This window comes from Anarhichas minor, unplaced genomic scaffold (assembly GCF_050575085.1).
Source record: "Anarhichas minor isolate MPS153535 unplaced genomic scaffold, ASM5057508v1 ptg000058l, whole genome shotgun sequence".
NCBI classification, from domain to species: domain Eukaryota; kingdom Metazoa; phylum Chordata; class Actinopteri; order Perciformes; family Anarhichadidae; genus Anarhichas; species Anarhichas minor.
Window position 1 is genome coordinate 13646879 of NW_027466504.1, and position 12538 is coordinate 13659416.

The following is a 12538-nucleotide window of genomic DNA, read 5'->3' on the forward strand; positions in this document are numbered from 1 at the left end:
TGAGCTCTCAGGGCCACCGTAGATTTATTATCAGAAAGTAATATTGTTGTTGGCCCAATAATACTTTTATCCAATTGTTGACTTGATGCAAATGTTTCACTTTAGTTTAATTATATCACTGAATAAAACTGCCAGTTTCATTAAAATAAACATTTGTAAAGCTTACCCAGTTTAGTAACTGTGTGTAGAATAACTATTAATAACATCAATTTAAATGACTTTATCAGTTGGTGGGAGATCCCTGGACAGTTGCCTCGGCTTAAAGAAAGCGTGTTAAAGTGCTATCTCTAGTGTACATATCAGTGACGTAAACCAGAGGGCTGAGAAGCTCCTATTTCTGAAGGTTAGTGACGGTGAATCCCAACCGTGTCTGCCTCCACAGGCATCTGAAGTCTGACCTCCAGCTCTGAAGGAATGTAAACCAGTGTAGTAGTGAGTGGGAAGTTTCCTGATATTAGTTTTTACAGTTCACAGGCCATTCCCAGCTTTCCCCACATAGATCAAATTACACCTTTAACACGGCGGCTCCGCCTGGATCAGTGTTGGTGAAATTCCAGTTTGAGACTCAAGGAAGGACATGGGTCCTATAAAATGTGATAGAAAACCCAACCTGTGGAACTTCCCCCGTTGAAGTGATGTGACTGGTGTTAGTCTTTCAAACCACTTGCGGTGGTAGAGTGACACCATGTGGACACATTTAGGAGGTGCATCAACTATTTCATTAGTCTGTAAAAATGACTTACTGGTAGAAAGTAAACTAGCTTAAGTTAATCTCATTTAGTGTCACCGTTACTGATATGTGCCAATGTCTTTATTTATTTAGCTGTGAGGTTGAACGCTGCTCCCATTTCAAAATCATACGCCATTGATTGAATGCCACAAGAGAGTCAACAACCTTTATTTATCCATATATGTGCCACTCAGAAACTGGGAAGAGGTGTTACAGGAGTTGCCCTTAAGAGAAGCCTATATGGATCATTTACAATTTTTCTCTCTACAATGAGGCGATTGACAAAAAATGAAGGGGAAAAAATAAAGACAATATGGTCGTAACAGTGTAAACACATTGTAATATACATGAAAGCAAAAAAAGCAATAGGTATCAGTGACAAATTAAAATGTAGGGTAAGTTAGTATGAATAAGAACAAAAGACTCCTGAAACCGTCTCAAATAACAGCTCGGCATACATTTCTACATAGCATGCAATAAGGCACCTATCTAACACAAGAGACCTATGCTACAGTTTGAAGCACAATTGTTAACAAAAAGGGAAAAGTAAAATATTGCTCACTGTAATGTTCACTCCCATAAAAACTGTATATCTCTCATTCCCTTTCATATAACCCAAGCCATGTCTAAAAAAATACATCAGTTTGTAAAAGATATTTTACACAGAACAGAGCGCAATTCATTGGAATTCGGGAAAAATCTTTTAAGCCTTGTAAAAGTGAGATTTTCAGGTAGTCTTTCAGTATACACAAACTTTTTTTTTTTTTAGATACGTTTTTGTGATAAGTTTGAAGACCCACATGAGTAAGTCCCCTATAGTCTATACATAAGTAAGTCAATTAGTCGCCAACGGTATAAACAAAGTGTGATGTTGCATTTCGTGTACATGAGGAAACAGTAAATAATTAGGACACAGGTCATGTTGTAATATGCTACCCAGTAGGTTTTTATTTTCTATTATGCATTTCCTCACGGCTAAATTGCATGTCTTAATATAATCAGGGTGTTAGCCAGTATTGCTCTCTGTACAGTCGATGCAGCAGTGTTGCTAACCCATCGTAGACATACAAGAAAACAACCGTATAAATATACAAGATGGCTCAAATCTGACGGAGCCCAAATTCAACAAGCTGCATGAGAACACCTGCAACATGTTTATCTCCAACACTTAAAACAAATTAAAGTCATAAAAAAAAAAAAAAGGGGTGGAGACGAAATGGATCTTACTATCAAAAATGTTATCTTTTGGAACAGCACACTAGTCACCTATACATATATATAAAAGAAAAATCAATAACTATTTACACTGGATTTCTGTTTGTTTCACATGGGTTATGTGGGTGAAAAAGAAATTATTTAAATTGAGACAAGTTCTTGTTTATCAATTGTGTTGTTGGCCTTGGATAAAGTTGCAGCTGAAAAGCACACGCGTCCACCTGAAGGTACATAAACTCAATTATTTTATCAAAAAGACTAACCAGGGGGAGAAGCATATTTTTTAGATAACCAAATCACATTTTATTTTTCATCTTTTTTATTAAAAGTGTTCAAAAGGAGGTCCTGGAGCAAGTGAAGCACAATCACCAACAAGAATAGAAGCTCCTTCACAATCTATCATCATACCCTCCATATTGATCAACGAGTCCCAGACTCGGCTCTGAATTACAGGTCACTCGGCCCGTCCTCCTCTGGAGACTTGTGTTACTGTCCTCTTTCTCACCAATGTGCTGACCTGACCCCTGTTGTCTATAGAAGTTGGCCTGATGTTTCCTGCGACGTGGTGACGTCAATGATGGGATCATTGTTAGAACAGAAAATGGGGGGAGGGGGGGGTCTTTTTTTCGCTTGCATGGGACAGCATGTGAGGGCGGGAAAGGGAGCTCACTGGTCTACATGGATCCTATGATGTCTGGAGAGGGAAGAAGAATGGTTAAAGCCCTTTCCACACTGGGAGCACCTGTATGGTTTTTCAACGGACAGGGTGCGCTGTTTTGGGAAGGCGTTGTTGGAGAATCCCTTCCCTGTGGGCATGGGACTGTACTGCTGCGGTGGCGGCTGCGGTGGCTCTGGTTGCTGCTGCTGTTTATTCTCCAAATGGACCCTCTGGTGCCGAGCAAGGGAGGAGGAGTGATTGAATCTTTTGCCACAGTGAGCGCAGGTGTAACTCTTTCCCTCCGAGTGGACTCTTTGGTGCCGGGACAGGGAAGAGGAATGATTGAAGCCCTTATCACAGTGGTGGCACATGTAGGGCTTGTCTCCCTGCTGGTGCACCCTCTGCTTTGGGGGAGTGCCGTAGGACAAGGTTTTCCCAGGCTGAGGTGGAGAAAACACTGGATTCTGCAGATGGGTCTTGTGGTGGCGTGAGAGAGAAGAGGAGTGATTGAAGCCCTTGTTGCAATGTCTGCAGGTGTAGGGCTTCCCTCCGGCGTGGACTTGCTGATGCTTCTTCAGATGGCGTTTGCGGACAAAACTCTTCCTGCACATGTTGCATTTGTATGGCTTCTCGCCCGAGTGGATCCTCTGGTGCTCTCTCAGAGTGGCAGCAGCCGCAAAACACTTTCCACACTGTGCACATCGATGGGGTTTGTCTCCGAGCACGACCGCGGCGTGGGTCTTCTGGTGCTGCTTCAGGTTGGAAGTTGTGGCGAAGCCTTTGCCACACTGGCCGCATGTATATGGCTTCTCGCGTGCGTGAACCTCCTGGTGCTTTTTCAGATGCCTTCGGCGGACAAAGCTCTTCCTACACTGGGTGCACTTGTAAGGCTTGTCTTCTGAATGCATCTTCATGTGTTCCCTCAAGGTGATCGCAGCGGCAAAGCTCTTACCGCACTCGGAGCATCTGTGGGGCTTGTCTGGCAAATGAATCATCTGATGAGACTTGAGGCTGAAGGCATCAATTACATCTTTGCCCATAATCTCAACTCCAGGGGGAACATAGGGCTTTTCTTTCATATGAATCTTCATGTGCTGTTTGAGGCTGGCCTCCACAGCAAAGCTCTCCCCACAGTGGACACAGATGTAAGGGTTGAGGTCCTTATGGATCTCGAAGTGTTGGTGAAGATCGGCTATGCTGCCAAAAATCTCCCCACACTCGTTGCACTGCAGGCCATGGGCTTCGTGTATGATTACACCATTCTCAGACTCCACTGTCAACTCCCCGCCATGGTCAGACTCTACTTTCACCACATGCTCGCTTTCCTTGAGCAGCACCTCGCCCAGCAGAGTCTCGGTTCCTGACGTCTTGATTTCTGCAGCCGTGAAACAGTGCATGTCACCGTGTTCAACCTTTATGTAATCATGGTCCGACTCCGCTACAATTGCATCCACACAGGCTACAGCACCGAGATCTGCCCCCAGTCCCTGGATCTTTAAGTCTGAGCCGTGGATCTCCAGTTCTAATCCACGCTTTTCTTCTGTCATGATCTCAGTCTCTGCTCCATAGTGAAGGTCGACGTGGCTGTGGGCTATGACACACTCCGACCCAAGTGTGTCAAGGCCGGGTGTGTCACATTCAGTCTCTGACTCGGCCATGAGAACACACTCCAGCCCCACGACCTCCGTTTTGCTGCCGGGCGATGACACACACAAAGAGAATCGGGGGGATATAGATGGTTTTGGTCGGTGCCGCGCTGGTGCTTTCGTCAGTGAGACCTGCAAAAGAGGGAGAGAAAGCGAAAGAATAACATTGCCAGTAATTATTTGCAGAGCTATTCCGAAAAATGGTTTCCAGTCAAGTGAGTGTAATTTGTTACCAACAATACAAAAAATGTTCTTGCTAATTTTACATGATGCAATGTATGTTTGTCAACATGTTGATAAGAACCCAACAACGTTGCAGCTATACACTTTTTTGAGAAAAGTCCAAATGAAGCATCGCCGCTGTTAGATTGTTCCTCTGATGTTTTGGCAAAATTGTTACTTAATTTGAAATATAAGTTACACATTTTGACTGAAAAGATCTCAGGTTTACAACTCTTGACACATGCTTTATAAGGATTATCCTCCTATAATCACATGTGAATTGAAATAGAGAGAATGTTGCTTGTATGCAACAGAAGTTTGCCATCAACTCCGCTAGAAAAGGAGCCCAGGACAGGCAGATGGTGTTTTTGGTTAACCCAAAAGGTGATCACAAGTGTGACAACGGGAATCCCTAAATATTAGATGAGTTCTCTGTACTATTGTTTATCCATTGGACTATGTTCATTTCATCTAAAACTTCAGTGGTTGCTGCATTATGCTAAAAACTGAATTTAGTCAAAGTGAGCGATGCATAAGCTTGTAGATTAATATATGCATTTTCCTTTAGGACACGCATCCTATCCGATCATTGGCTTGAAATGAAGTTACTACTTATCAAGCTAAGTGATACATCTGCTAGCTTCATATTGATAAAAATCAGAGTGGACCACATCACGATCAGGCTCCCAATTCTGACTTAATCCGCCTTCCAAAACCTGAACGACCTACATGTTTCTTTTATCGCCGCAGTTCGCTGTGCATTACTATTAAACACACATTTAAATGTCTAGGGTCATTTAAACAGCACCGCTTTGTTAGTAAACATTGAACCGTTGGTTGCTAGCCTACAATAACAGCTACAAATAGCCTTCATAGCCGCTAGTTAGCTGGCTATGGTCGAGGGAGGACTGGTTAACAGCTTTGTGTTAGCTGCTAATGTGTTCGCAATTTAGCCCGCTAACTAGCTTCATAGCAAAAGATACATGCGAGTAATTGTAGAAAAGACTTAAAAAGGGAGCGAAATACTTACACTAAAATATTAATCTTGATGCGTAAATTCGTGCAGTTTATGACACCACTACCGACGCGGAAATTGTCCTTGTGTGAGTATTAACGGGCCATCTTGTTGTGCCACACCAGCACTTCCAGCTAGCCAAGATTACATGCTCGCCTAAGATGGCTGCCGCTAGCTAGTTAGCAGAGTTAGCTTCCGCCCTTCATAACATACTGAATTAGAGCTGGCCCCGCAGCGATCTCCGAGTAAAGTCAAAACCATGCAACGCTCAGCCAACACGGAAATATGGAGACAATAATAATAAATTGTTTAACGTGCAGTGGTTCTGAATAGGACGTTGTAGGCTAATGGTAAGTAGGTTAGCAAGCTAAGAGCCGAACCGTAACTCCAGCCAGGAGCTGGCTAGCTGAAACAAAGATGGCTAACCGTCCGGGCGGTGAATGCAGAGCGAAAAGCCCGGGAAAGGGACGCGTTTTACTTACACAGGAATCCGCACAAAGACACTAATTCCACCGCAAACTGTGATTGAAAAACGGTAACCGAACAAAAAGACGACAGGGCGAGTAAATACGGCCCAGCTTTGAGATGGCTCAGTGAATAATAAACCTAAAGCCCTCCTCTACTGCGGCAGCTCCAGACACACACACGACTCCAATGGCGGCCTTGCTGGTGTTAGCGGCTATCCAGCCGAGACGATGTTAGCGTGCTGGCTACATAGCCACGATTACAAGCTAACGAGCCAGCTAATCCAGTTTGCTAGCACGGCTAAATGCTGTTCTCCAGTTTAGTACGAGTGTTTTTAAAACATTAACAGCGGAAGCTTTGCTTAACCGCCCATCCGACCATGTTGAGCTTGGTTTCGCATGCAATGATAAACTGGAGTCCGATGGAAGAAAAGACGACCGGGCCGATTCTATAACGAACAAGTCTCTAAATAACCTGGATAAGAGTCAAAGATGAGATAGTTCCTGGTACCAGTAACGTTGTGTCCCGGTGCTTCTCTCTCAGGACACAACGTATAAACCAATGCGAGGCACGGCCTGTGTTTTTCCATTACAAAGTTCGGTACTATCATAACTGGAGACACAAAACAAACAATGCGTTGACTACCATCATTATAAATACATAGGATTATAGTCTGTCACACAGAGCACCCCCTCTGCCTTTACGCCGGTTTTATTAACGATAAAGAAAGTTTAAATTTAAAACGATGCATAATCGCCACGAGTATGGATCATACCGATATTAAATGTACAAGTACTTGCATGCACACCCACCTGCTGTACTTTTGCCTTTTGATCGCTGAAGAGAGAGAAAAAGGAGAATCGTTGAGATGCTTCAAACTCTGGGTGAGAAGGGCTCTTTTTTTTTTTTTTTTTTTTTTGCAAGCTGTTGTGAGGCTCGTCAAACTGCTGTGTGCTTCTTCCTCTCTCTGCCTGCGTGTGTTGCTGGCGCCACAGCTCTTCTGGCGCCAACGTTGGACGAGCGACGCACTTTAGCTAAAGCAGCTATTGTGTTTTCAATAGAGCAGAGAGACCAACATCACCCCCTACCGCCTGGGAGACGAACAGCAGCTCCCACAGACACACGCCGGTCTGTGCTCGGTCCTACTGTGATGAAGTACTCTCATCTCACCGCTACTCTGTTGTTTGTTTGGTTAAATCTTTGCACTACTGTTTAGTTAGTTAATTTAATATCATTCTATTTCATTGTATGTACTGTGCATTTTTTTATTTTCGATTTTTTTACTCTGTTACTTTGATTGCTTACCTATATCATGATGCTGCTTTAGCGAACAATTTTATAAAGTATCTATCTATCTATCTATCTGCCTGTCTGTCTGTCTATCTATCTATCTATCTATCTATCTGTCTATCTATCTGCCTGTCTGTCTGTCTATCTATCTATCTATCTATCTGTCTATCTATCTGTCTGTCTGTCTGTCTGTCTGTCTATCTATCTTAAGTAAAACATAGCAATACCACAGAGCAGAAATACTCTTTTTTGCTTTAAAATGTTTAACCTAGTAAAAGTATGAGCATCAACATATACTAAAATTAAAATCTGTCATGCAGAATGCCTTATTTCATAATAATGTATATTAGTGTGTACATAACCTCAAATAATATGAGTTCATAATACTGTGAAACAAACCATCTCTCATGATAAGTACTTTTACTTTTACTCTTAGTGTATTTTGCTGACAATACCTCTTTGATATTTCTTTGGACAGTGAACACAGTGATATAAATACTTTCTTCTACCACAGAGCTACTACTGTTAATGCAGACTATTTTCTAAAGAATTTAAATTTGTATTTGTGTTTTCTATTAGCTGACCTGTAGAAACACTTGAAACAAAGTAAGGTAGTCTATCACAAATAATAATTAATAATTGCCACAATGATAGGATCTAAACAGCCTAATGTGTTGGGAAAATATAAAAATGAAAACTATGGCGTCCTGGCCACATTAGTGTAAAAATGCAAAGATACAGGTTTATAAAGCAGCGCACGAGTAGAGCAGAGAAAGTGAGGCCACTGGCACAAACGTGTGAAAGCAGAGGAACAAGGAAGAAATTGATCCATCGTGGAAGATGGATGTGTTGAAGTGATCACTCGCGGCAAAGCACCGCCTAAAGAACAAACTGGTTTTATAATTATCGTCAATTAGTTGCAAGATATGGTTGTGTTTGCACAATAGAGTGGAGCTTCTTATAAAACAGTTTGACAACCCCTGTTTTAGATGCTACACAGTTCTTTATAGAGGCTCCACAGAGGGGTATATTATTTCATGTAGTAATTAATTAATCCCACAAGATGATGCTGTTCTCCTAATGCCAGTCTTTGATGATGTCAGTAAGTGCAGAACATATTGTACATATCACGAGCAGAAATCTAAAGATAGACAAAACATAATGTGATCTTGAAACACATAAACCCAAGTAAAGGTCATTCCTTAACAGTGCAGATACAATCAGAGTGAGCTAATGATTCTTGTAGGTGACAGCAGGTTATATCAACACTAAAAATAATTCACTCTGCGAGGGTTGTTTGTTGAGCTATCCATGCTGTCCTTATCCTCAAATAAGAATAAAAGCGTATACTGTTAAGCATGACATTTAATTATGAAGTACTGTAGATCAATAATGGCTCATTTTTGAATGTGGTCTCTCCTTTGTCTCAGCTCTGTTTGTTTCAGGCAGCACCTTTGTAGCAACACCCATTCCCTGTCTACTAAATGCCCAACCAGGAATACAGGTTTTACGTTGAAAGTAGACCACATAGCTATCATTCTGCCGCACACAGCGTCAGTCACACAGTTTCACTGCAGCTGTTAACTTCAGAAACTAATTTTTCTCTGTGGACAACTCATCCTGTTCAGTTTTTGGAGTCTTTTCTTCAGCTGTTGATCACATTTTCTTAAGAGGTTAACAAATCGCTGCTGAGCTAAACCTTACCTGTGGATTTTAATTTTGTTCTCATATCTGCTGGACGTCTATTTAAAACAATGTCCCACCCTAGCAGTCTGGATTTAGACAGATACAGCAGCATGGAGAAATCCCGACGCTCTACCAGTCGTAACCAGTCCAGGTCCCAGGCCCAGAACGGGGACGTGCTGTGTGACTTCTGCACAACGAGGAAGCAGAAGGCAGAGAAGTCCTGCTTGGTGTGCCTGGCATCTTACTGCGAGACCCATGTCCAGACTCACTATGACTACCCTGCCCTGATGAAGCACAAGCTGGTCAAAGCTACAGGTCAGATGAGGGAGAAGCTCTGTGCCCAGCATGACAAGTTGCTGGAGGCTTATTGTCGCTCTGATGAGACACTGGTGTGTGTTTTGTGCATGATGGATGAACACAAACACCACGACATCGTCCCGGCTGGAACTGAGAGGACCGAGAAACAAGTGAGTGGTGAAACCTGTCAATCTATATCAAGATACTGATCAAGATACAACATGATAGATTTGAATGTTTTTTTATTATTATACAAAGCTGGCATGAACACTTTAATGCCATTCCCTCTACAGAAACAACTTGGTACCACACTGTACAAATCTCAACATAGGATTGACCAGAGAGTTAAAAAGTGGCAGGATCTCCGACATGCTGTTGAGTCAGTTAAAGTGAGTAAAAGATGTTCACTACTTTAAACATAGGATGATGTTAAAAACAAAAAGACATTATGGTTTTCTGGTTTGACAAATAACAGCTTTTTATCCGTATTTGAATCAACTCTCTCCTTCTCTTTCGGATGTATGTCATCAGCACTCGGCTCAAACTGCTCTAGAGGAGAACGAGCGCATCTTCTCTGAGCTTCTGCTTTCCATCGAGAGGAAGTACAATGAAGTCAAGGAGATGGTCCGCTCCCACGAGAAGACCACCGTGACACGGGCCGAGATACTGCTGAGCCGCTTGGAGGAAGAGATCACTCTGCTCAGGAAGAAGCACACTGACCTGGATAAGCTCTCAAACACCGATGATCACATACACTTTCTGCAGGTGAGATCATACTGAACTGAAGACCTTGTTTGGTTCTTAGAAAACAGTAGCAGTAATGTTTAGGCTCATCTCTATCTTCCACTCTTTTTTTACCAGAGCTATCAGTCTCTATCAGGCCCCTCAGGATATGAAGACCTCAACAACGTTAGTGTTGCTCCCAATTACTCCTTTGACGCCACCAAGAGAGCCATCGGTGCACTGAAATTAAAAGTAGAAGAAGTTAGCAAGACCGAAATGAGCAATGTCTCAGAAACAGGTGCACAAATTTGCCTTTCTTCATCTCAAGTAGCACCGACACGTCTCTGCAGTTCCATTCAGGGAGTGGTTGTTGTTTTAGTCTGCTGTTGAAGCTTATGAAGTGTTTTTATCTGCATCTTCATAGTGAAGGATGTCTACATCACGCAAGAAGGTGAGCCAAAGAGAGAATCCATTGTGAGGGACGAACCAAAGACAAGAGATGAACCGAAGACAAGAGATGAACCGAAGACAAGGGAAGAACCAAAGACAAGACAAGACTTCCTGAAATGTGAGTTATTAGGTTACTTTTTTACGGAGGATTCCTTTAACATGTAGTGAAACTTTTAGCACCACATTACAAAGCTACTCGGCAGTTATATCAAACGCCACTCATATTCCAGGGTTCCTAGGAATGTTTAAAAGAATGACAGTCATGGTGACATATAGCAGGAGCGTCTCCACCCCTAACAAAAGCATGACCACACCATGTGGAAAAACAACTGAACGGAGTGTTACGGAAGGTATGCTGCTTGCAGAACTGGTTTGGTGAAATGTAAGAAACCAAACTTTACAGTCCAGTATCACTAAACAAACACAGGCGTTCCCTACTGGCACTCCACCTGTGGAAAGCATTTTAACAAGCTGATGAATGAGAGTCATTCAGAGTTATTTATCAAAGGTTTTAGTGCCCTAACTTTGTCATTCCTAAACATATTACTGTCCCAAGTATTTAGTTACTGTTGGTGGTTTGTGTGCAACACAATGCTAAACACAAGAATTTAAAATTTTGACGAAAAGGGATTAATAATGGCCGTGTCCTGCATTGTGTAGACTCTTCCCAGTTGATTCTGGATGTCAACAGTATCCATCGCAGCCTTTACCTCTCCGAGGGTAACCGATCAGCTACAATGAAGAGTGAGCCTAAGAACTACCCTGACCACCCAGATCGATTCGACCACTGGCAGCAGGTGAGCATTTACTGACCCCCAGGATGTCATTTTGTGCCTGAAAACATGAGGGGGGAGTTAATATGTTGTGAATGGTACAGAGCCAACATGATGAAGAGAAGGGGGCATACGGTCTTCCTGAATATAGTCTCAAGGAGACTTCCCTTTCCAGGAACTTTATCTTTGATTCGCCCTCTTGAAGCTGCTCAGTTTCTTCCTGGAATTCATTGAACATTGCTATCAAAATCAAGCTTTTAGTATAAGTCTTTGAAGTTATTGTTATGATAAAAGTGCTGTCAGTTGTGTACTTGCAGTGAGTGATGTCTCAGCATAAGTTGAGCAAACTCTCATTTTGACAGCTGTTATAAACCATGCACAGGCTTTGTCTTTTAATCTCTCATTTCATCCATTCCGTTGCAGGTGTTGTGCAGGGAGAGCTTGACTGGTCGCTGTTACTGGGAGGTGGACTGGAGGGGAACAGAGATAGACATGGCCGTTACCTACAGGGGAATCCGCCGTAAAGGAAACAGCAATGAATGCAGCCTGGGCTGGAATGACAAGTCCTGGAGTCTGTACTGCTCTGACTCCAAATTCTCCTTTGTGCACAACAATAAGAGCAAAGATCTTCCAGTTCCAGTCTCCTCTCGTGTCGGCATCTACCTGGATTATGCAGCAGGAACACTCGCATTTTACAGTGTTTCTGATGGCATGCAGCTTCTGCACAGAGTCCAGACCACATTTACTCAGCCTCTCTACCCGGCATTCAGTGTGTGGGGCTTTGGTACGACTATAAAACTGTAGGAGAGTTGCCATAGTGCTAGTAATTAGCATTACAATCACACAATATTCTCAATTTAGTTGTAAACATTTGAGACAGGGTGTTTGATTAATTATTTTTATTGCTAAACGTTATATTTTTTCCTTATGTATGAATTATATGAATTTTTCTGTTTCTAGTCTTTTGATCACCAATCGTTGTGGCTAAACAAATGTGTCAGTTGTAAGTAGGAAAAATATGCAATAATTGATTTTGATGTGAGTTTATACTCTATATATTTTCTATACTATGTTAAAGCATGCGATACTGATATATAATACATTTAATTAAAGTTTTACTGATTTATCTGTCACTGGAGTTGCTGTTTTTTTTCACACAAACATTTCAGTCTCTTAGCTATCTTTTGTGTGCTTGAAGTGACAAATGTAATCAATGTGTTCAAAGCATGAAAATCAACAGGAGATCAAATAATATTGAGAGTATATCTGATCAATAATTACCAGACATCAGGCCCACATCATCCGGCCCTCATTGGGGATACAGGTATGGAGAGACATTAACAAATTAAAGCTCCAGGGGGCAGCAGA

The 12538-nt window shown here is 42.2% G+C and overlaps 2 protein-coding genes across 2 annotated transcripts; one reads left to right on the forward strand and one right to left on the reverse strand.

Annotated features, from left to right (window-relative positions):
• Window positions 1–882: 882 nt before the first annotated feature.
• LOC142932614 (uncharacterized) lies at window positions 883–7015 on the reverse strand. Its single transcript, XM_076076551.1, has 2 exons — window positions 6764–7015; window positions 883–4381 (listed from the first exon to the last, which is right to left on the reverse strand). The coding sequence occupies exon 2, from the start codon at window positions 4259–4261 to the stop codon at window positions 2612–2614; it is 1650 nt and encodes a 549-aa protein (XP_075932666.1). The 5' UTR covers window positions 4262–4381; window positions 6764–7015; the 3' UTR covers window positions 883–2611.
• Window positions 5379–12257, forward strand: ftr14l (finTRIM family, member 14-like). The gene is made up of 7 exons (XM_076076552.1): window positions 5379–9394; window positions 9518–9613; window positions 9756–9989; window positions 10086–10245; window positions 10372–10515; window positions 11058–11194; window positions 11594–12257. The coding sequence occupies exons 1-7, from the start codon at window positions 8996–8998 to the stop codon at window positions 11972–11974; spliced, it is 1551 nt and encodes a 516-aa protein (XP_075932667.1). The 5' UTR covers window positions 5379–8995; the 3' UTR covers window positions 11975–12257.
• Window positions 12258–12538: the final 281 nt, after the last annotated feature.